Consider the following 25,467-nt stretch of genomic DNA (forward strand, 5'->3'; position numbering starts at 1 on the left):
TTCTATCTGAGAAAAATCGTTAATTTAAGCAAAAACTACACACGATCGGTACTAACGAATGCCATATCCTATTAGCGCAACTAACAAGGATTCCAACAACACCAAAATTGACTTACAATTACGAAAATGTAATTAGAAATAGGGATTGGAAGCATAGCGACCGAGCTTAATGTGTCCAGCATGTAAACAAACTGTTCAGACTGAATTTTTAGCGGATTAAATGGACGAAATGTTACAAATCTGGCATCGGCGTGATCGCTATGCTTAGGGCTTTTAAATGACACTAAGCATTAATCTCAAGATGCGCTAAAAGTGGAAAAAATGAAGGGAACGATACAGAGCTCACCGCTGGAAGGTCTCGTAGGTCCTCGTAGTCTTCTTCCTCCCCAGTAGATAGGGACAAAATATATAGAGGAGACTTAAAAGAAAAGAGAAATTAAGTCAAGAAAAATAAAAATAAAATTGCTCCTCTGCCCGCACCACAAAGGTATAGCAGGCATCAAAATATAAAAAAATTACTTAAAAAACCTCACCCCCCCGGGATCTACTGTTTTAGCGCAACCACAGCCAAGGGCACCGGCCCAAGTGCCCTTGGCTGTGGTTGCGCTAAAACAGTAGCTAGGGACAAAATATATAGAGGAGACTTAAAAGAAAAGGGAAATTAAGTCAAGAAAAAATAAATATAAAATTGCTCCTCTGCCCGCACCACAAAGGTATAGCAGGCATCCTAATATAAAAAATTACTTAAAAAACCTCACCCCCCCGGGATCTACTGTTTTAGCGCAACCACAGCCAAGGGCACCGGCCCAAGTGCCCTTGGCTGTGGTTGCGCTAAAACAGTAGCTAGGGACAAAATATATAGAGGAGACTTAAAAGAAAAGGGAAATTAAGTCAAGAAAAAATAAATATAAAATTGCTCCTCTGCCCGCACCACAAAGGTATAGCAGGCATCCTAATATAAAAAATTACTTAAAAAACCCCACCCCCCCCCCCCCCCCCCCGGGATCTACTGTTTTAGCACAACCACAGCCAAGGGCACCTGCCCAGTCCATCAGCGACGTTTATTGAAAACTAGAAAAAAAAAAATTTCTTTTTCAAATTTTTTCCAGAAGAGAAGCGCGCATGCACCCGCTGTACAGAATGAAAAAAGCCTATATATATTGGTTAAATATGATGAAGAGTAAAATAGTGAGCATGCTATCACTTTACAGAAAAATAGTAAAAATGAAATAGTGTTCTTAGACTAAATTGCATAAAGAAAAAAGTATATATATATATGTATATATACATAGACATGTACATACACACATACATACATACACACAAAACCATACACACCCAATATAAGGCAAAAATATAAAAAAAGGAAAAAAAAATTGCAAACATACATATATCGGGTAAAAACATAAAAATACGTAACATTTAAGTGAAATATGTGAAAGATATAAAGAAAAATATATACATATCAATGTACACACTAATGAAAGCCTTTTCTAAAATCCCTCCCCCTTTCACATGATACTTCCTGGACTAAACAATTACTAAAATGTATCTCCCTCCCCCCCAGTTCTTCTCTGATGACTTCTCTTGAGTGGCGTTTCGGGCTAGTTGACGATGGTTGTTGAAAGTTCTTTTTACATGATGCTTGATGTTTTAACAGTTCTATGGTCGAATTATGGATCTGGACGGCTTGCTGGATGATGGTCGGCGGTAGTTGGTTCTTGATTACAGGCTTCTTGAGGAATAAACAATTTTATGGTCGAATCGGGGTTGCTGTCTGTCTTCGGGTGGGGATCGCGAGGGTGCTGAAAAGAAAGGCCTTCATTAGTCTCCCCCTCCTCTCCCCTTTTTGTGTTCCTACTCCCTCTTTCCCTGTCCTCCCTTTGTCTTTTGACTGCAGGCCCCCATGGTCCCGGCATATGGCCCTGTCCCTCGGCCGTAACTCTGGTCGTCCCCCCCTCGTCACTCTCTCCACAAGGGGAGGGAACTTCCAGAGCACAGGGTCGGGGCTTTGTCCCCCTGGCCTCACACCTGCTAGATCAGAGAGGCCGGTTTCCCGGCCTCTACGCCCCAGCAGGCTGCCTGGGCTGTGGCTGTGGAGCGGGTCCGGCGGGGGCACCGCTATCATCGACCGAGGCCTTGGGGGCAGTGTATGCGGCAGTCTTATGTTTGGTTGTGCGTATACATTCGTGTTATTTGTAGGTGTCCCCATTATACTAGTTTATGTAAATGGTTCCCGGGCCGAGACAAGCGGCCCTGCTCTTCCCGAGCTTTGAGCCGCGTCCAGTGGGCCCCTCCCCTCCACCCATCTGCTGAAGGGGCGGGCCCACCTGAACGCCCATCTGCGGGGGCGCCGCTTACGCCTGTACTCGCGCCACGTCGCCATTGCTGTTGTGGTGTATGCTACTTGGTATCGTATTTTATGTTATGTGGGAGTGCCAGAGAGGGCCACAGAAATCCCCGCGCCCCCGGCGCGCACCCGACCCACGTCCCACCGCTGCCTCACGGCCCCCGAGGTGCCCGCTGCTCGCCCCTTGTGGCCAAGGAGCCGCAGCGGGCACTGCATGTCTTAATGACAGCCCCATCTGGCCGGAGAAGACAGCGGCAAACCGCGGGCCCAGCCCGCACCCCGAGCGCGGGAACCCCTAGGGCCCCCAACACTACCTGGTCTGTTGCAGTTAATGTTTGAAGGTGGCCGCGAACCTCCCCAGATGGCCCTGCTCTTGGCATTGGGTTGCCAATGTGCTGGAGCTCGAGTACCTCCACTCCATGGTGAGGGGCTATTCACCGTTGCCTCACCCCTTCCCCGTACCTTACCCATCAGTACGGGGTTTTGGAGGGTAGCGTGGGCGGGGGCACCGCTGCATGGGGGAGTATTCCCGGGTTTCACCTTCCTGTTGTTGTGCAAGTGAGTGTGTCTGTGTGTTTGTGAGTTCCCTTCCCCCATCCCTCCCATCCCTTCCCTCTTCCCTGTGCGCCAGGAAGCGCCTGGGCACGTGTTGCGTGTCGGAAGGTGCAGAGCACTTTGCACCTGTGGTGCGGGCGGGGACGCTCACCGATTATTGCACTGTACCCGCTTTTTCCGACAGGCAATCACTTTTTTGTTATGTTAGCCCTCTTCGTTCTAATGTGCCTAATTTTGCCCCAATGAGATTTAACATTTCTCCAATTAGTTTAAGAATTTTTTGGTTTTTTAGAATGTTAATTTTATCTTTATCCGTGACAGTGGTCACTTTGCCGGGCAATAAATTGTACACTTGTTCCGCGAGAGGTTTTAGTAACGGGCATTCATTAAGATAGTGTAGGAAATTAACGCACTGCCTCCCGCAGAAGCAGTTTTGGTCGGGAGACAGTTTCACTCTATAGAGGTAATAAGGCAGCCTGCCATGATTGGTGACGACCTGTGAGACGTAAAAGTTTGCTGGAAAATTGTCTTGTATATCGTGTATACTAGGGATCCATGTACTCAATTCGGAGTTTTGCCCCTCCTCTATCCATCGCTGATCCCATTCTTTAAAGAGTTGAATTTTGATTTCTTTTTTGACATAGTTTTTCCCCATGGGTAACGCTACCGGTTCTCCATGAGTTCGCGCTTTATTTGCTAGTTTATCTGCCAATTCGTTTCCCTCCACCCCAGTATGGCCTTTCACATGCATTAGATTTATACTATGCATTGTTCGAATTGTTTTAATGGTATTTTTTATGAGTTGAATTACTGGATGATTATTGTGGGGGTTAGCTAGGGCCTGCAGTGTGGATAAGCTATCCGTGAATAGGTTAATGGTTGTACTGTTTTTAAAAGTTGATACGTATTCCAGACTTTTCAGAATTGCAATCATTTCGGCATCATATATCGTTGCGTGCTTTCCTAATTTGTACATTGCTTTCTTATTTGATTTTTCCGATGCTGCTCCTACTGTCTGGTTACAGACAGATCCATCGGTGAAAATGTTAAGTTGAGCAGTGCTAGGCGCTTTTTTAAAGAATGATACAGCTGGTTTTTCTGCTGGGTGCGTATCCCAGGGATCTAACAGTTTTTGGATTTTTTCCGTCTCCCAGGTCGTCCCAAGTATAGTGTGGTCACTGTTTCTCTGAAACAAGTGAAATGACGCGGCTTCTTTGTCGAGTGTTAGTGCTATTGGCATAATGTTTGAGAGAATATTAAGGTTGATATTGCTAACGGTGCGGTATGCTTTAGTTATTTTCAAAAGCGGCGTTCTTTGTACAGACTGTAGCTTTCTGGCCAAGTGCGAATTGTTTGTATTTTTCCACTATACGGGGGCGGCGTACGTAATTGCTCCTTCTATTCCTCTGATATAAATGTCTCTGAATTGTGTCCCCTTGATGCCCCAGTTGACCCCGGAAAACATGTCGAGGGCTTGGGTGCTTTGAGTTATTTTAGATTTTAGATATTCTGCATGTGCCGTGAATGTCAGTTTTGAGTCGAAAACGACCCCGAGGATTTTTAATGAATTTACATGAGTGAGGTTGCGACCTCCCAATTTAATGGTTGGTACTCGTTTTTTATACCGATCTCCAATATGAAGAACTTCGCACTTGGCCGGGTTAAAGCTTAGCCTTTTTTCATCTCCCCATTCTTTAATGAGGTTTAGCGCCCGGTTTGAATTGTCCTCCAGTTCTTTCCGTGATTTTCCCGTCACTATTAGGGTTACGTCGTCAGCAAATGCCTGAATCGTTATATTGTTTTCGAGTCTTTGTTGAAGAAGATCCGCAATTACAACATTGAAGAGAAGTGGACTGAGGGGTGAACCTTGCGGACACCCCTTTACTGAGGATATAGTAATTTTTTCGCTTTTTGTTAAGTAGGACATTTTTCGGTTTATCAAAAAGTCTCGAACCAAATTGAAGAGATTTCTGGGGCAGTTGTTTTCTCTTAGTTTGTTAATTACTACTGGGGCCCAGAGCGAGTTGAAGGCTCCCTTGATGTCCAGAGACACCAAGATTGCCCCCTTCCCTCTTGACGTCCTCCAGCTTAGTTTTAATTTTGTATAACGCGCTTACTGCAGACTTTCTGTGGGTAAAGCCAAATTGGTTTTCATGAAGTAGTTTTTTAGAGTGTAAGAAATGGTACAGCCTATTGTTAATTAATTTTTCTAATACTTTACCAAAGATGGAGTTCAGACAGATCGGTCTATATCCGGAGGGACTGTCAACCCTATCTGTCTTTTTGAGTAGTATTATTTTTCCTTCTTTCCATTCATCGGGGAAATAACCAAATTCCAGACACGCGTTGAAAATTTTAAGAATGAGTTCCTTAAAGTTGTTGTAGATTGTTCTCAGAAAAAAGGTTTTAATGTTATCAATTCCTGGTGCAGTTGTTAATTTCAATTTAGCCAAAACGGCATCTACCTCTGCCGAAGTGAAGGGAATGTCATTGATTGTAGTGATATCTTCGAGTGACATGAGACGCACGTTGGTCTCATGTGCCGAGTCGCTGTTAGGGTCATCTTCCTCGAATAGTGTTGTTAGGATAAAACGTACTGTCTCTGCCAGACTTCTCGTCCGAACTCCATCTGGTAACACGAGAGGACAAAGCACTACCGGGCGTTTAAGTTTGTTAAGTGCTATCTTATATGGGAGGGTAAAAACATTATTGCCATGGATGACACCGCAGAACTCTTTAAAAGAGCTCTGCTTTGCATCCTTTATGTTGGTTTTATAATCTTTGTGCGCTTCATAATAGGATTTCTTAAATTGATCTCTATTGTTATTTTTGCAATTTTGATATCTGCGCCGAAGCGCCCGAATTTTTTTACGTCCAATAGAAAGTTGTGGGGTCCACCATTTAACTTCATTTGCTCGATAGGTAACTACCTTGGAATATATTTCCGTAAGTTCTTCAATTTTGTCATAAAATGTTCTAATTACATGCTCTAAATGATTTTTGGAAACGAGAGGTCTGCTTGACATGTCCCTAAGCCAGCGGTCTTTTATTAATTTGTCTATAACCTTTATCTCGCCTGTTTTTGTTAGTCTTTTGACTGGGCACCTGTTTCCAAAAGCTGTAATTTTGATGTAGCTGTGGTCGCTGCCTGAAGGAGTGTCCAAAACCTCCCAATCCGAAATGTATCCTAATGTGTGTCCATTTACAATAGTTAGATCAATCCAACTTTCGCCGTTTGGTGAGGCGAAAGTTGGGGACGAGTTTCTGTCATTGATCCACACTAATTCTAAGCTTATATATAGGTCTGCTAATTCCTCTCCTCTCTGGTCTAATCTCTGTCCCCCCCAGCTGGGGTTTTTTGCGTTAAAGTCTCCTAATAATATAAGTTTTTCTGATTTGTGCTGTTCTACTACTTCGGTGATTATTTGCAGCCAAGGTGTTATGTCGTCATCAGGTGGTATATAAACGTTTGCTAGCACAAACGTTTGGTTTTCTGTGTTACAGCGGACCACTAGCAGATCTCTCGCTACGGTAATAGGAAATGCATCGCAAAAGTTATCGTGAATTACCATTGCGACTCTGGGTTTTGTTTCGAATGCTATGACATTATCTTTAATGCTGAATCCCACAACCTTGTTTTTAAGATAATAAGGTTCCTGGATGCAGGTGATGCGTTGTTTAATTTCCATAGTATCTATCTTAAGTTGGTCTATAGCTCTTATACAGTGATTTGCATTAAACTGCAGGATATCTACTCTGCTATCCGAGCTGGTCATAGTTAGTGTTTTAAGTTAATATATGTTCAGCTCAAAAGCGGGAAAAGATAACTATTGAATTAGAGCTATGTACCTATGAATGCTTGGTAAAGGGCTTTTTAGTAGGCTAAATATCGTCGAGCCTGCTGCTCCTTCTCAAGCAGGGCCCTGCATGCCCTCGAACCTAACGAGTGTTCGACGTGAAATCTCGTCTTGAACTTCTCGTTGCTCCGAACGCATGCACGGCACCGCTTCTCAATTGCCCTGCAGTTGGCCCCGGGGGGGTCACCGGAACACTCAGTGCAGGCCGAGGACAGGTCTTTGCACACTTTAGCTGTGTGGCCATAAGTGCAACACTTCGTGCAGCGCCGGACGCCAAGGTTCTCATAGACGGGGCAGGACGTCCATCCGAGATACACCCTCCTCTTTTGGAGGAGGATGTCCCTCGTCTGGGGCCCAACCTCCAGAATATGGACCATGGTGCCCGATGCTGCCGAAATGAGGCCACGACCTTGTTCTGGTCTTCGGTTGGGAGGTCGTTCATTGAGGTTAGGGTCTCAACTAGGTCCGCAGCTTCCACCCCTGGGTCAACCCCCACAATCTTGACCTGTGGGGCCCTTTTTTCTGAACGCCTAGTGGTAAGTTTAGACGCGGTTTCCGCATTGGCCTTAATGGCCTCCGCGAGGCGGTCTAGTCCGGCCGTGCTGTGACCGAGCACAATAGCCCCACCTCGCGCTTGCTTGATCTCGACGCTGCCGAGTCCGAGGTCCGCGGGCTTGAAGGTAGTACGCAGCAGGTGGGAGATCCCTGCGTATGGCTCCACCCCAGCTGCTGGCTTGGTTGCCGGGTAGATCAAAAGGCTCTCCCTGGGGGCTGAGGGTGGTGTTGTTGGCTTGGGGGCCACGGGCAATGCCCCCCCCCCCCCCCTGCTGCTGGCCGGCGGGGCTCGGGCTCGAAGTCGCCGGGTTCTGCTGGAGAACCTGCGAGAAGGTGCGCTGCAGGGCGGCAACACTCTCTGGCGTGGGGGAGGGGGCTGCGGGGGCTGGGGCCCTCTCCCTCTCTTCCTTGTACGCTTCCATTTTGGCAGCCAGTGCCGTGTTTTGGTTAATGAGATCCAGAGCAAAACCAAACAGACGGTCGTATGCACCGTGCAGGTTGGCCACGTGGGTCTTACTGATTTTAGTGCCCACCGCTGGGATTGCCTCACTTATGTCATGGTACATGTCTACCAGAGTTGCGGAGTTCGGGTTAAGTTTCAATTTCATGTCTTTCGCCTGCGCGGCGAGCGTCTCTTGGGTCGGACGGGAATCCCCGTTGCCCTTCTCAGTTACCTCCTCCCCCGGGGGGGAGGCATCGCCAGTAGTGCTGCCCGGCATCTGAGCGTCTCAGATGACGGACATTCTTGCAAAAGAAACGCCCAAAAGCAAAAATAAAAACAAAACCCAAAGCCCAGCCGAAACACAGTACCAAAATCCCCAGCTACTCCTCGCGACGAAAGAAAACAGTCTTTTGTGCCAAAAATGGCGCGGACAAAATCACAAAGGGACACCCCTAAAAATAATAGAAAATGGCCTAAAATGGGGAAAAAAAAGGCCAAACAAACGTATTCTCGCGACCGCGCTACAGCAACGAGTGCCGACCTTAGCCCTGCACCGCCATTAGTGTTAAGAAAGGAAAAAAAATACTACATAGCGTTTTCGGTCGGAAGAAAAAAGGCGGGAAAAGTGCGCTTGAACAAAAAGCCTATGAATCCGCAAAAAACTGAAATACACAGATTGCACCACCTGGAAAGGGTGGTGCTAGGCTTTTACCCAGGTAGCACACCATGTCGGCCGATACTGGGATTACGTCGGCCAGTACCGGGAGCTGTACGGCGGATCCCGGCCAGGGACGCCGGTGAGAAACCGACGCCGGCCGATATCGGGGACTCGTTGTCTAAACTGGCCAGCACCAGCCGGAAAGTTCCCGATACCGGCCGACATCGTTTTCTTGCTGTAGTCACCGGCCAGTCTAGCCATGGAGTTTCCGGTGACTGGCCGACATCGTTTTCTTGCTGTAGTCACCGGCCAGTCTAGCCATGGAGTTTCCGGTGACTGGCCGATATTGTTTTCTTGCTGTAGTCACTGGCCAGTCTAGCCATGGAGTTTCCGGTGACTGGCCGACATCGTTTTCTTGCTGTAGTCAGCGGCCAGTCCAGCCGTGGAGTCTCCGCTGACTGGCCGACATCGTTTTCTTTCTGTTATCACCGGCCAGTTCAGCCACTGAGTTTTCGGTGACTGGCCGACATCGTTTTTTCGCTGCTTTCACAGGCCATTCGAGCCATGCAAGTTTTGATATGTAACCGACATGGCTTTTTCGCTGATATGGAAACTATATGATGGTTACAAATGACCGTTAGTTTGGGTATGTCTTCAATGTGCTAAAAGGTGACACCTAATATCATCCTTGGCCTAGTATTAACGCCGCGTCATCCTTAAACCACTTAACAAAGGCTTATTTCAGTTTTGTTAAAAAAGACGGGATCCAACATGGCTGTGGAATGAAAATTTAATTTGGTTTACATCTATTAATTTTTTAGAGAGCAGCTCTTAGGCGCCCGTTTCCGGCTTGAGCGGCATCACCGTCGCAGTCGCCGTCGGCGTCGGCGTAACCGCGCATTGCATTATGGGAAACGTCCCATAATGACGGCGTGTGTGGCGTCACGAGGGTCCCGCGCGTTGCATTATGGGAAGCGTCCCATGATGCAACGCGCGGTCGGCGACGGCGACGCCAACATCGCCGTTGGCGTAACCGCGCGTTGGGTTATGGGAAACGTCCCATAATGCAACGCGCCGTCTCATTTGTGACCCGCGCATTGCATTATGGGAAGCGTCTCATGATGCAACGCGCGGGCCGGCGACGCCAACGTCGCCGTCGGCGTAACTACGCGTCGAGTCATGGGAAACGTCCTATAATGCAATGTGCAGTCGCATTCGTGACCCGCGCGCATTGCATTATGGGACGTTTCCTATAATGACGTAACAATTGACGTCACGTGTGACGTCACAAGGGTCCCGCACGTTGCATTATGAAAAAAGTCCAATGATGCAACGCGCGGGTCACTCGTGACCTGCGCGTTGCATCGTGGCGGCGAAACTTGCTTTCGATGAGTTGGGCATTTTACTGCGGCACTGCGCTTCCACATGTTCTCAACGACAAGTCTCAGGGCTTACACCGGGTTTTAAAGAGCTTCTTCGACGAATGACTACGAACGAGTAGAAAACGTGTCTTCAGCATGTTGCCGCCAGCCTCCGGAACGCTCCAAAAACGCGATTTTTCAACATGCAAAATCGCCGATCGTTGGCTTCACTCTCGCGCTGCAGCTGCAGCGACCAAGTGGGGATGCGCGATCCAGCCCTTCGCCCAGGCAGATGCCGAGCGCTCCGCGCAAGCAGTCGTTGAGCGGTCGGCCTCAGTAAGCGATCCACCCAGTTGCACGCGCTGCCACCGCTTTCATAGCGTCTGCCCTCGCTTTTTAACAGTTTCGGTTCCCATTGCTATCTTGCTGAAAGCATGAAGTTCTGATCGGAACTTCATGCTTTGACAAAAATGTTGATTGTTACTACTTTATTAACGGTGACCCCGACGTTGAGGCAGTATTTATTTTTCCTTACAGTTATATAAACCCGATGAAGACAACTACAAGTGCTTTTGTACGAGCCGCAGGATGCAATAGGCCCTTTGCAAAAATCCCAAAAGCCCGCGCGCGCCGCGCTTCAAATAATGGGAGTCCTCGGTACGCCCCCCCTCCGGCTTCCACGTGGCATACGCGAGCAGGCACAGGTTACCACGGCAACAAAGCAGCCGAGTTGGGCCGTTGGTTGGGCGAGCGGCGATCCGACGGCTGCCCCTTTCGTATCCCTCTCCTTTGTACCGGTTCTGTCGTCTGCTGCACCAACGCTTTGTCGAACCTGGTCGAAACCTGCCATGGTTGCGGTGCAAACTAGATGGATTTGGTGACACTTCAATACGTGAAGGTAAGTTCCGACGAATAACGTATTGGAATGAGTTCACCTGTCGCGATGCCTTTACGCTGCCACAGATACGGTACGCCGGCAACGACGTACGACTCGGCGGGATGGCTGCAACGGCTGCTGGCGGTAGCTGCCGGGACGCGCGCGCAGTCGCGGAGGCGCAACGAGAAAGCGCGTGCGCGTGATCTGTACCGAGGGTTCCCAAAATTTCCTGCCGTCGTGGCGCTGTACGTTTTGCAAAGGGTCTATTAAGCAATACCAAACACGTATGCCGTAAAGCGACCGTCATCTCGGAAGGCGAGTTCCATCTGAGGGGAATTTGTCGTATTGTCTTCTAGCAAACGACATACCTAGCTCTTCATCCGAATAGGTGCGCACAACGTCTTCGACGTAACGCCATATCTTGGGCCTCTTCGCTGGCAAGGCGAATGAGTCGGCGAAGACTTCGCCGAGAACAGCTGCCTCGTCGTCACTCGAGCTGGAGCTAAGTTGGTATCTTCGTCGCTGTCGCTGATTTCGCTGCTACTGCGTTTTCTTATACCTCCTCAAATTAACTGCAGCGATGTCAGCGCCGCAGTATGCTCGAGCCAGTCGGTCATGACAAGAGGAACGAAAGCAAGCACAGCAAGAGAGCCCACCCAGAAATCGAAACAAAAAAACAGCGAAACTCCTTCATTCCCCCGCGGCAACGTTGATAACGAAACTGAAATGTTGCGAGTGACTGCAGATCGTACTCCCCCGAAAAAGGCTGCGCGGAGAACTACTCCGGGTCCGAGCGGTCTGTCCGAGGAAGACACAGTTCAGGCGGCACATTCGTTTCGTACATCTTTCTGCATGATCACAATCAAAACATCACGTGCACCCTATATTCAACCAGAAAGGGTCACTACATTTAACTCTTACGCGCTTATTAAAACCAGATCTGCTTCTCGCTACCACTGCTAGGGGATTCTATGGACTACTTCCATAAACCCCTGCGTGCAACACGGCGCACGTTGCTCTTTGGAAACTAGTTGGCCAGGGAGGAGAGTGGCATGGTTTCGGTTTCGATCGGCAGCGTGGACTATTAACGGCCGTGATCTCACGTTTTTTGGTCACGAGAGCATCATTTTTGGTCTCTAAACTAACCTAAATGGCCAGACCTCGAATGTATAGCATAAGCCCGAGACGTATAGCTTGTCTTCACACATGCTTGTTGCATTTTTCTACACTATAGAGCCTTTCTGTTTGCGTTTCGAGATATATGTGAACGAGCCAGTGCTGGAAATCTCGACGCTGCGTAGCTCGGGGTTGCTTGTGTACGAGTCAACAAGCTGTAACGACCAATAAGTTCGCATACATCAAACTCGACCCTTTACAGGTGGTCAGGAAGTTTGTTTTGTGCGTCCATAGACGAAATATTATTTTTTGCAACTACTCTTTTTCTTAATACGCCTAAGTACGTGAGGTAAAACTTGGGGGCGCCATTGAAAAGCTCAATTTGAACACACACTTATCTCTTATCTGCACTGACCCGCAGCACTGCACGAAGCTAAGTCCCCACCCGCTTGCATTCCACTAATATTCAACATCGCGTACGCACATAAAATTTTTCTGCAATCATATAGGCACATTCCCACACACAAACCTTTTTAAGAAAGCAAAAGTCGAGCAATTGTGTGAAGAATGTCGCACCATTCGCCGGAAGTGCGTCGGACGGGCGTGAACCTCTATGCGGTGTGCCAAAGGAACGAAATTATTCAAAGCGCATTTGACGGTTGCTAATGGCCGTAATATTTATATGTTTGCTTTCTTCCTGGCTGAGTATGCCGAGATATTTTCAAACACACCGTTCAGACACAGATCTTGGGCGTCAGTAAAAGCTCGTCCAAAAGGCTTAGCGAAGAGTAGGAGACGCTTGTTGGAGCCTCTGTCGTAGCTAGCCGACCTCAGCGTTTGCGAAAACCTAATTTCCTATCAGCGTAAAATTTGAGTGGGCGATATATGATGACACGAGGAAGACATCATAGTAATTTGTGTGCAGTAATTTGTGTGCAAGGAAATTGCCCCAGTTTTCGTTTTGTTTTGTTCGAGAATGAATGTATTGTACATTCGTGAAAAGTCAGATAATCGAAAACTCGAGCGGCGCATTCGGTCACGGCGTGATAGCATGAAAGGAAGCTGCTCAATCGAAACCGAAACTGAGTGGCCAACTAGTTCCCAGAGGGCACTTCGTCGAAGCGTCGTGTATTTCTTCGAGCCCCCGTTTCTTTTTTCTTTTTTTTTCATAGAGTAGCACAGTAGCACAATTATATATTTGCGACTTCGTGTTTAGACTAGAACAGACCTCATCCAACATCGAGAAAGCTGTTGATGGACTTTGCTACACAGCCGATCCAGCATCCAATCCAAAGCCGGACAAGGTGAGCGAAAACAAATGGCGAGCGAGGCGTTGGCGTGGTTCGCGGCATGGTTCAGGTACGGTGGGTCCAGGGTTGAAAAATTGTATGTGACCGTGGTGGCGAGTGAAAGCGCTGCATGTAAATCTATGCGAGGCAGAAGTCGCTTGAAGTTACCGCCTGTGCTTTGATTTTGATGTTCGTGTTCTGTCGGTTTCGTCGTATGTAGGCCTAGAAAACCAACTTCCGCTCAACAACGCTTTCTGGTGGTTGACTCGACGGTGTTGACGGCCCTTCGCCGTATCCCGACGATCGTTTCGTCGGCATGTCCCGCAAGACAGAGTAGCCGTCAAGTAAGAGAAAGTACGAGCAGCAGGAAAGGGATGCGGCCGCGTATTATTTCGTAGTGGCGAGCGGCGGCACTTTTCTGTTTACGTTCGCGCACGTTTTTGCATCGGCTTCTGCCCGTTCGTAGTGTAGATGCCCTTTGCCTTTCGTTGCATCGCGCTGTTTCCACGCTTCGAGTCGCACCTTCGGGGCTCCCGGCCGAGTATGGACGAGTGTCGCGCCGCTAGCCCGGCGAGACTGCGATCGGTCGGCGTTGCCTCCGTGTGTTGTTGTAAGCGTTGAAGTAAAATTGAGGGGGGGATAGAGTCAATCGTGTACGCGCGCTAGGCGCATTTGTCACTGACTTGGGGTAGGGTGAGGGGAGAAAAGTGGGGGAGAAGATAGAAGTAGGAGTCGGGCGTCAGGAGCGTCGTCTCACCGTCCCGCTCGCTCGTCATCCCATCGTCGCGCTTAATCCGTGAGTGAGTGAATGTGTGTAAATGTGCGCGCGCGCGCGCGCGCGTGCGTGCGTGCGTGTGTGTGTGTGCGCGCGCGTGCGTGCGTGCGTGCGTGTGTGTGTGTGGGGAGGGTTTAGCACTGGTGGCTGGCACCGCGCGGTGTCCGGTGATCAAGGCGGTCTCCGGGGGCGACCGCGCCGTGTTGGTGGAGGCATGCTAGCTCGCCGAGACGTTGCTGGCGGGGCATCGGTTTGTGCCGTCCGCGAGACGCTTGTCCGTTATTTTATTTATCCTTGCATCAGGTTTTAGATTATGACGGTAACCTTGCATTGTTTGCCATACTTCGCAAAGTCGTAACAATTTTTCTGCACGCGACTCCTAGAGCCGCTCGTCAAATTTTGGGGCACGCAATACAACTTTTTTTTTTTTTCGACACATTTTTTTTTGCATTATAACTTAGCGGTATATCGAAACTTTCTGCTCGTAGCGCAATCACACCAATGCTGAAAAATTCCGCACGTACTGGCTAAACGTCATCATCGTAAGCTCGGCTCGTTTTTCCGAGTTCACATCAAACAAAACTAGGTTCCTTCTATGAAAATACGGTGTACCGTTAAATACCGGGCAAGCGCGCACTCAAACTTTGGAAATAATCGCAAAAAAATGGGGGATGGGTGCTTGTCCGGTCGTCAATTTTACATATAAATGTACTGTGCGTATTTCCTCAGATCTCAAAAATTTGGTAATGGGCGCATAATGTGGAATGGGCGGATGCACGGTATTCTACGGTATGTCCAGGAAGTTAGCGGCATCCTACGCCTTGGTAAGCACAACCGCGCGTTGTGCAGTCCACCACCGGCATGGCACAGGGCCCCGTCCTTACCTAGCGTGTCGTCTTATGCAAGGAATGTATACTTCGTTCGCCCCTAAGCTGAGACTAGAATCTCTGCCTTCAGTGCAAGCTCGCTGGCTTCTGCAGTGCTTTGGTTTTGCGTGCCTGCATGATCGCACTTGTGTTAGCAAGGGCAGAAAGCTTGCGTTGAAGGCGGAGCTTCTAGTCTCAGCTTAAAAATGAACGGAGTATAGTCGAAACGCCATTGCCATTGCTTGAAAAACTGGATGTAAATAAGCTATTTGCACAAAACCTGGGTATCACGAAACCGTTGCAAGTAAAAAGCTACAAAGCATGGTGTAAACAGACCTTTACGCGAAATGAGCACCGTTTTTCTCTTTTACTGCTACTTTTATTATTTGGCGTTACCGGAATGCGACGCCGTCGTGTTTCATTGTGGCCGTGCATGGGGATATAGCCATGGAGTTATAATATATGCTAAAGGTTGCGAAGACCTGACAGTGTGAAGTAACTTGAATGAACATCATGTCTGACCACGCCTTTTATTCTAGTGAGGAGGAGTACTGTTCATCGAAGAGAATGACGAAATAACGGTGGCGCCCGTCCCTCTGTTGTGGTTTGACGTGAGTATGAAACAACGGCGTGAGGCCAAGCAAAATTTTGGGGCGGACATCTTGTCTCGTGTGCGAGCGTACCGAGCACCAGACCCTGACTGGCCTTCGTTCAGAGCATCAAGTTTGCAGAAATGCAGTAAGTATTATTTTGTACTGTTCCTTTTCACCTAAAGTCCTGATAATGTGCTAGCACACGTTTTTGATCTGCCCTCTGTTAGCATGCTTGACCAGATTAGCTTGCGTGCAGTTGCTCAATTTAGTTAGCTCCAAAATCTTCGTAGTGACACATGCACAATTACAGTGGTGACAGAGTCCTTCAATACGCTACTGGGCACAAAACTTTCTCGTAATGCTGTGGGAAAGCATTGCATGCTGCCAAGAATGGCCATGGTGCTGTCCTACTTTGGAGAGGTTCGACGGATAGCGTAGAGGCTTGTTTTTAGGTGCAGCAAGTTCGCTTCGGCGCCGTGCTGTGCAGCTTCTGTTTGTACCTTGAAATGTTGTACTAATGGCCCGATTTTGGTGTTTTGTGAAATTGAGATCTCGGTAGGCTTGTACTGAGGGAGCTGACCTTTCTTTAACAGACACGTCGCCTGCTAACGTGAGTAAAGAGGGAGTGCTTGTCTGCCCTAAAGTGTCATTTGCTGCGGGAAACAAGACGCCGTTGCGTCGTCTGCTACCAGAACCGAAGAAAGGTGGATCATCTGTTACGCGCTGTATGCTGCAAGTGAAACGATAGAAAAAAAGTTGCATTGGGAACTTCTGCTATTTAACAAGGGGCGCAATTGATGACCTGTGCTTTACTTGGAAGTGCCAATTCATTCTAAAGCATCATATGCCTAGGTGCGAGGTATCATGTGACCACAGAGCAGCCGCTTGCAGCCAATTTCGTTTTCTATACCAGGGCAAGTGTTCTTAACGGGATTCTCTCCCATTCTTAGACGGTTGATAGTTTAAAAAAAAGGCCGTCCTGAAAGCCCAGAAAATGGCAGTTCCAACAAGGGTACAGGCACCAAGCTAGGCCTAATAGGCACGGACCTATATATCAGATTTTTAAACTGGTGCTTATCGCAGCCAAGCGCAGCGCGTCTTGCGTGCATCGCCGACGAATCAGTATTGTTATTTCCTTTGATTGTCAAAAAACACCATAAAACTTTCTGGAAGCATTCCTTTTGACCGTACAAGCCAAAACTGTGAAGTTCTGAAAATTGGGGCTGTGTCTCCTTTTCAGAAAGTTTATTTGATTAACACATTTTTTATTAAATTTATAAATATTGCATACAAAAAATAATTTCTCTTAAATTTTTACAAAAATTTGAAACACTCACTGTGTCTGGCAACCGTTCCAAAGCTACCCAAACCATCCGAAACACCTGTAGGTTCAAGCGTTCTTCTGAAACTTCCCGAAACCCAAGTTTCTGAAAAAGTTTCTGCGCATCATCAGTGCATAATGTTGATCAGCAAAATGGATAATGCTTTCTTATGCTTTGGGTATCTTGCAGCCTTCGACGTTCAGCTGCTTAGGCCGTGATAGACCTGCACATCCAGAATGGGCACCTACAGCAGCAGAACAGGGAACTGCAAGTCTGTTGGGCTGGTGCTCGGGCACGTGGTGTCTTTCAAGCACCAGGGAGAGCAGGCGAGGCCCGGGGAACAGGCGACGCCCCAGGAACTGGCCAGGCCTGAACCACCCGAGCTGTTCCTGATGCCTCTCCGCAACATGGAACAGCTTATGCTGCAGAAGCGCAGCTGAAGAACTTCACCAACAGGACACTGCCGGTATTTATGTGTCCTCTTTTTCACAATATTGACGGGCATAAGGCTACAATTCTTACTTTGTGGTTTAACTTGGGTTATCCGAAGATTTATGCAAATGGGATTGGAATGTGGACTGAAGCCTTTTACCGTAACATTTCAAATGGATGCCCACCCAAACTATGTTTTAAGCACGGTCGGTGGCAAATCAAAAATGAGTAAGTTGCCCTACCTTCATTACGGGCCTTCTGTTATTTATAACAGCAGAGTGCATGCACAGCCAATGCACAATGGAAGGCTATTTATTGTAAGGGGTACCCTTAAACTGAACCGTGCGATAGAATTGTGTCAAGGTGACGCAACGCCAGTTGCACGTTTTGTAAGTCAGCTTTAGTAGCCTGCGTAAACTTTTTGCAATTGTTAAACTGCGTTTCATAGAGGCTACTGAAGGGAGAAATGATGGACGGTGGCCACCAAAAATTAAATATTTGTGCATCATTACATTTTTGAACAGTTCTTTCCACCCGAAGGTCGTGTAGACAAGAGGCCTTCATGTGCAACCTCATTGAACGGCATTTTATGTCTTTTTCAACTGCCGCTTCTTGAAATATTTTTAAGTAAAGCATTTCACAACGGGGGAAGTAAAATCGCCCAACATATATGCCTTTGGGTGCTTACAATATGTCGGCCTGCAAATAATCATAAATCATGCTGATTTGCTACGACACTTCTGCCCGTTATATCCTTAGAAGTTAAATTCCGCACCTGCAACAACTCTCGCCGTGAGTATGTGTGCGGAGCACACACAAACCTGCCTGCGTGCTTTTTGTGTTTAATGCTTGCTTGACAGAAGGATCGATATGCTGTAGTATATATTGGGCTTCTTTTGGTTTTGTTCCTGTTCTCACTTGAGGCTATAATCAAGAGATCTAAATATTTAGGGCAATAAATTCATTTGTGCTTTCGGCATCTGCTACAGAAGTAAAGGTACACGCTTGAAAATAACTTTTAGCCTGGTCTAAAATCGCTTTTGAGCGTGCCCACCATATGCGTATGCCCAAACAAATTTGTAAGGGGTTGCCAGATAAATCTTGATTAATTCCATCTTTACATTAGTAGTGCATTTCCAAAATGAGATATTAGCCAGTCCTAACCGAAGGTCACCCTATGAGAGGAAATCAAATTTTCCAAGGTGAAAGAGTAACTGTCATTGCATCCGCCACTTTATTCAGGGGGTGTGAGTGCATGCGTAGCTGTGTCTCCAGGCATAGCATACGGTAGTCGCGCAAGCGATTATTACGCGAGGCGAGCTTGAGCTGAGTAAGTTAGTTCATTGGCCTACAGGGCCACAACTGAGTCAGCACTAAACAAAAATATGGAAAGGTAACTACTCATACTGTGCTGCTGTTGCCATTTTTTGCAACTATGATGACGGTTTTGGTCAATTCCTGCCTTTTTATGCCTTTTTCAATTCCAGTCTTTGTAAAGTCGTAAAATAGGTGATAAATTTGTAGGGTGACTAGCCGGCAGCTAGACTAAGCTTTAACAAAGTCAAGATGCGCAGGGTCTTGAATGCACTGTTTTGAGAACCACATACATTATTAAAATTACTGAGTGGATGCTGATGGGCAAAGAGGATCCGTCAAAACGTTTGCACAATTTGAACGTTGCAACGAATTTGACTGACTAATGAGATTTAGCAGAGTATGGAGGGGAATATTTTAATCTTTCTGGTTTCGTCTAAGACAGGTAGAGATGCCATATATTCTAATATTTTTTATTCTCTCTCTAGTAAATATTGTAACATTTTGATGCATGTATAGTGTGGCTTGCTGCATTTACCTGGGCATTCACATTCTCTTACTTGAGACATGTTCATACCATTGTATCTGCATATAAATAACTTTATTGACATATTGAGAACACATTTTGTCTTTCTAGCAGGAGCAGCTCGTGTCTCTAGGAGACAGCAAGAACCTGCAGAAGGTGGTACGAGAGATGGTGGGACGCCTGTTCTCAAAGCAAGTCCAGGAGCAGTTCTCCAGCCCTTCTGGGCTACCAAGGAAAGTCAAGGTTCAAGGACGCCATGATGTGTAAGGTGGTCATCGGTAATGCATATTCTTTACTAGCTATTAAATTGATGGTATCTCTATTGGAGCTCAATAGACAAGCACAATCTTTGAAACAGGTTGACAATTAAAGGGAAACTGAAACACTTTTTGACAAAAAAACGAGTTATAGGTGACTTCTGGCGTATTTTTGTCCTGTGAATCTGAATATCACTTTCGTTTTCCCCGAAGGTGTTACTAGACGCGAGAAAACACGAAAAGCCTCAGAGCAGTCGTGACGTCGTAGTAGGATCTTTGGGGCGCCAAGCACGTGTCGCTCGTGTGGGCGGCGCGTGCAATTGCAAGCTTGCCAGTTGTATTTTTCCACACTGATGCCAGTTGTGGCGTCTATTTCTGACCTTTTTACAAATACAAGAGTTCACGTGCATAGGTTTGACAGGAGCTGAAGATGAGCGAGAGCAGAAATTCCGAAAACTCCCAGCATGACGTCACGCCCCGGGAAGGAGGGGCTTCAGCTGTACTTTATAAATTAATTTCTGCAGCCTCCGTGCACCAGATTGAAAAAATGAACTCGATATTCGTGATCCTGGATGCCATATCAAGACGATTTTGGTGTTCTTCCTCAAATACAGAACAGCTTCAGTTTCTTGTTAAGTCTTGCAATATGCAAAATTTAAGTCGTCAATTCCTGTCGTTATTTTTTTTTTTTTTTTTTAAATTTGACTTGCATTTTTTATTATGAATATCTCCTGTGTTACCATTCTCGGAACCTTCATACTGAAAAGCAGCGTCTTGAAGGAACTGTGAAAAAAGGGTTTTGTTGCTCTTGTCTTGTTATCCTGTTAGTTTCCAGGTTGAAAATCTAATGACGACCATTTAGAGGCCTTGGTCTGTAGAGTGTCAGTTGGGGAAGTTTTGCTCTTTTTTTAACCACTCATCTCTGCACCCCACCCTGTCTCGCCCTTGCCCCGTCTCGCCCCCCATTTCAGATTAATAGGATGTTGCGTGAAATAGCCATATGCCTCCATAGAATCTGCACCTTAGCGTGGTAGCCAAACGCACAATCTCCACCTCTGTGGTGCTCTCTTTCTGTCACCTTTGAATTGCAGGCTAAGTGAGGGACCTATATTTACACAAAGTAAACGCTCACAAACTGCAGTGTGTGAACAGCACCTTGTGTGTAGCTAATATGCAAGATATTGGCTTCCCCTATCCTTCAACTAATCTGTGTGATCTGACAATTCTCTTTGCAGGTGCCATACAAAGTTGCACTCGTGCAGCGTGGACGCGGTGCAGAAGTGGCTGACGGGCAGGGAGGCGGGCAAGGGCAATAGAGTTAAAAAGACGGACACTCCACTGGTGGTTCCAACCGCCCTTGACGATGAGGGACACTCTGGCTGAGGAGCTAGCTGCTATGGATGCACGAGTCACAATAAAGAATGTCACGGTAAAAAAAAATTTGTATGTTCCCTTCTTGTACTACCCACAATATGCATCTGGGCGACAGATGAATGGGACATGTCGTCTCAACGAGTATACAGTAATTGCCATGAGTATACTGTATACATGGAGAAAGTCAATTGTTCACACAGAATTGTTTCTTAAAATTGCACAAATACTAAACCGGCTTTTTTCAGTTCAAGTCCAAGTTCAAGTGGGTACACTGAATAACGCATACGCTGGTGCTGATCCGCAATTTCGCAGGCAATGACCTGCAATTATGCTGGCACTGATCTGTTTTTACGCTGGGACTAATCCGCAATTGGACTGGCTCTGACCCGGAAACACGCTGGCACACTGATGGTTTCCTACCGTACCACCGGCTCCATGCCGGGGATCTGTGTCGGGAGCTCGCTGGGAACATCCCGTATTCCCGGCATCCCGGTTTCCCAATAAGTTCCCAGTACCGGCCGGATTCCGGCATTGGGCCCGGCCAATGTCGCCCCTTGGGGCGTTTCCGGTACTGGCCGGTATCGGTATCCCGGCAGGCCAATACCGCCCCATCCCCAACCCGGCGTGTTGTGCTACTTGGGTAGTTACACAAGGAACCTAGCTTACCCGTCCAGCTAAGCGAAAAGACCCCCGAAAAGAAATAAAAAGAAGTTAGCCTGCGTAGTTCAGGCTTCCTTTGTTTGCCCCCTGGCCTAGCACCCCACCACTTCGAAACTCAAAGTAGCAGTAAAAATAAAAGTTTTGGCTCTACAAAAGAAACAAACACACGCTCGTGTTCGCGCAAACGCGAGGAACACGGGCGTTAGATTTATATGTACGGGCGAGCGCTCAAACTTTGAGTTTGGACGCAAAATCAAGTGGCAACCATCTTGATTTTTTCCGCTAGGCCTAGCTCACACAAAAATGCTCAGAAATCAAAGAAAATTAACTTTAGAAAAACAAAAACACCTGGAAACTAATCGCTACACCTTTATACACTAATACCTAAAAGAATATACTTCCAGCTAGCCTGGAAATATAAAAATTATACTTAGCTTGGGGAGCTCATTCGATGCCGGTCTTGCCCCCTCGGCGCCTATGGAAGAAGTCAGTAGATAGGGACAATTTCTAAATGAGAGCAAAAAATAAAATAAATGAACTTATGTCTCTCAACCTGCACCGTCAGATGACATAACAGGTTTAATCCAATCAAAAATAAAAGAATAGGGTCAATTGACCAAAATAAAATTTATTGTTAAAGCCAATTTTAAAAGAAAAAATGGGAGGCAACGAAACCACAGGATCAGGAACTGACTTAGAAATTATTAGCGGGCATTTATTTTCTATTTATATTTATGTTTGTCGAGAAATTAGTTTAAGTTTGGTCTTCCGTCCATTGGTGATTTCATGCCTCTTTGGGTTCTGGAAGTCGTCGAGGACCCACTTGAATTAGAAAGTTCTATTGGAGAAAAAAGAGAAGTAAGGATGAGTATTAGTACTGTAATATCAATTTTAAATGTTCATTTTAAAGTCTATAAATATTTATATAAATGTTTCTCCTTTTTTTTTCTTTTTTTTTCATGTTTTGTGGGCCCGCATCAGCCACGCCCCTGCTGGGTCATCACTGATTTGATATTTTAATTATATCAGAAGAACCGGAGCAAAGAAAAAAAAGGAAAAAAAAATTTTTTTTACCTCTTTCCACCTTTCCCTTGAAACCGAGAACACACCCCGACACCCCCGCCGTCGACCAGTCCACGCCACCACTCACCCATGCCCCAAAAACCTAACCAAGTTTCTACCTCAGGTAAGTTAAATACTATTTTTCCTATATAACATTAAGTTAAAGTTTAAACACTATTTATTATAAAATAGCAATCATTACTTGACTTTGCCTCTGTTATCACATATAGCAGAATGAAAGCATATTCTAGCTAAAGTTCAATGTAAATTTTCCATTTTAATCCTGAGGGCATACAATATGAATGAAATGCCTAGTTGTCCTCAATACTTCCACAACTGAAGCCTCATATATTTAATCACTGAAAGCAGGACGAACCCGCCAGCCGCCACGGAGAACAACCCCATCACTAAGGATGTTAATAGTGAAACCTAAAGAAGCATATTAGCCCAAGAAATGCCTGGTATTTCCTCTTTACCTCTTTATTTTTACTAATAATGCAGAACCCCCACCCCCAACCCACCCCCACAACACCTCCCGTTTAGTTTTCTCATTTTAGCTAATCTTTTTATTTACCTGCTTACCCTAATCTGGTAATGCTTATAGCAAAAATCATTGAGCTATAGTTGTTCTATTTACAAGTTTTAAAGTGTCGTACTAGGCCGTTTAAGTTATTAGGATTTCTCTTACTTTTAAAATAATAGAAAGAAATTATTTTTAAATATGTCCAAGCATTGTGTGAGAATTCAAACCACCCTGCGAACCGAGTGAGCTTCTAGATTTCCCTGCTCCACGAGGTGCAACATGTGTATGCTCACACAATGGAGCCATCCTATCAAAAAGAAAACTGGACATTTCACATCTGTCCTTTCTAAAAGCTAATCAGAATCCCAGGGATACAGATCCAGTCTGCTCCCTCCTGAAATTTTTGTTGGGTATTCTGGTGCATGCTTATAATGTGGTACATAATAATATATAGTGGAAGCCTAAGGCTGCGAAACTGGTCCGCGCCTTCCTATCCCAAAACTTTAAAGTCTTCCAGGGTGCATGCTGTGAGCCCATTATTCAGTTGTAGCTTGTGCTGTTGTAAAGATTGTTTGTTTGAGAGCAGTTAGGAGATCTTTTAAACGTTGAAGTTCAGAGCTTGCAGGTTCTGACTCTGTCATGATGATGTTCAAAATTCTTGTATTTTCTTTTTTTTTAAAAGGTTGCTGAAATCTTTTATCTCCATTTCAAACATACTCCAGAAGAACTGTGTGGGTCTCACTTTTTCTATAATTATGTATACTGAAACATTTTTGTTTTATTATTAAATAAAAGAAAGTTGACATGTTGGTGTGTCCTGGGAATCCCGTCCACGCACTCAGGTCGCCAGTCAATATATACTACAAGAAAGTTATTTAAACTCACTCTATATTATCATTTATTAATTGAACCATTTCTTTTAAGATGTCTATTTTCTGTTTAAGGTGAATTATTTTTTGTTTTTCTGAAGGATCGGTAAGTGAAATCCCAAGTTTATATATATAGCTGCTAGTGTACAAACAAGAAGTAAAATAATGATCTATCGATTGACAATCCGTACCGCAAAAACATTGACTATGGTCGTTTATTTTAAATCTATGAAAGTAAAATGGAAACCTTCCATGACATGTCAAAAGTTCAGTGAGATAGTAGGTTGAAGGAAAGAGGTCCGGCATCCTTGAAATTGTTGGGATCCATTGAAACAGCTCTTTCTCAAAGCCCTGTTCACTCCATGTTATATTCCAGGCATCCCTTGCATGCACTATTAACTGCTTTTTAATATATTTCTTTGATTTTTTCATTGGGGTGTATAACCCGCGGCGACGAGCGTCCGACGCAAATTGGCCAGCTAGCTCATTTCCTAGTATACCAGAATGTCCCTTTACAAAATAACAAGTGACCCTACATTTAGTGTTTAATATTCCTATGTTGTGTTTTAAGTTACAAATTAACGGTTCTACAGTTGATACATTGGCTAGTGCCTGAAGGGCAGATAGACTGTCGGTAAAGATATCACAATCTCGTTCTTCTCTTGTCAGTATTAAATATTCCACTCCCCTAATAAGCGCGACAACCTCCGCATCAAAGATGGTGGCATGCTTGGGCAGACAATATTTGCCTATTTTAACTATACTACCATTATGCTTCATTAAGACAAAGGCCGCTCCAACCAACCCTAAACATACAGACCCATCTGTATATAAATGAAGTACATTTTTAGAGGATTCATATGTTTGTGGATCATATCTATTAAATGATATTAAAGGTTTATTACTAGGATGAAAGTTCCATATGTCTACTGGGTATACTACTTCTTCTGGGGTTACCGTCCAACCATTGAATTGAGCTGGAGTCCGTGCTTGGAACAGCTTAAACATAAAGACCTCCATATTCAATGATATATTAATTGGAATAACGTTACATAACACTGGTAGGCTCACGTTGGGAACCGTATGATATGCCTGACATATCTTTAATAATGGAATACGTTGTACAGAAATAATTTTCCTCATCAAATGCGAGTTACCCTCCGTCCTCCACCAAACCGGAGCACCATATACTATGTATCTCTCTATTGATTTTAAACATATTTCTCGAAATTGTGTAGGGTTAATGCCCCAATTACATGCAGAAAAACGTGCAAGGTTCACTGTATGTTCTAAGACTTTCTTTTTGAGATACGTAACATGAGGAAGAAATGATAGATGGGAATCAAAAACCACACCTAGAATTTTTATTTCAGGTTTTATCTTTAGTTTATTTTGATTAAATTTAATTATTGGATTACGTTTAAGATATGTTGTTCCTTGAGCTATCAACATACAAAAGCATTTATCATAGTTAAAATTAAGTTTCCTATCCTGGGCCCATCTGTGTAATAGCTTAAGGGTAGTATCTGCGCGAGTCTCAATTTGTCGACGGGATAAACCGTCAATTACGAGAATAACATCGTCCGCAAATGCCTGTATGTGCACGTATGGATGAAAAGTAATATTTAATAAGTCACTGATTAATATATTCCAGAGTAGAGGACTTAAAGGAGAACCCTGTGGACAACCTACTGGGACATCTTTATTAATTTGATGCTTATCCTGTGTAATATAACTGACTATTCTGTTCTTAAAGAAAGAGTAAAGAAGATTATATAAATTACATGGACATTGATGCATTTGCAAAAAATGCAGAACAAACGGATAACATAGA

The 25,467-nt window shown here is 45.5% G+C and overlaps 1 protein-coding gene and 1 long non-coding RNA gene across 2 annotated transcripts in view; one reads left to right on the plus strand and one right to left on the minus strand.

The window, feature by feature from the left end:
- Nucleotides 1–1,042: 1,042 nt before the first annotated feature.
- The window catches only part of LOC121834402, a 46,515-nt gene continuing 22,090 nt past the window's right edge, over nucleotides 1,043–25,467 (minus strand). Inside the window, exon 2 of the mRNA XM_042288093.1 lies at nucleotides 1,043–1,805. Within this exon, the coding sequence (XP_042144027.1) occupies nucleotides 1,726–1,805 (80 nt within the window). The 3' untranslated portion in view covers nucleotides 1,043–1,725. The remainder of the gene's footprint in view (nucleotides 1,806–25,467) is intronic.
- Nucleotides 21,957–25,467, plus strand: part of LOC120845856 — a 16,356-nt gene continuing 12,845 nt past the window's right edge. The window contains exons 1-2 of the long non-coding RNA XR_005716914.2: nucleotides 21,957–22,037; nucleotides 22,161–22,365. This is a non-coding gene — a long non-coding RNA (uncharacterized LOC120845856). The remainder of the gene's footprint in view (nucleotides 22,038–22,160; nucleotides 22,366–25,467) is intronic.

Source organism: Ixodes scapularis, unplaced genomic scaffold (genome assembly GCF_016920785.2).
Source record: "Ixodes scapularis isolate PalLabHiFi unplaced genomic scaffold, ASM1692078v2 ptg001131l_1___fragment_3__unscaffolded, whole genome shotgun sequence".
NCBI classification, from domain to species: Eukaryota; Metazoa; Arthropoda; class Arachnida; order Ixodida; family Ixodidae; genus Ixodes; species Ixodes scapularis.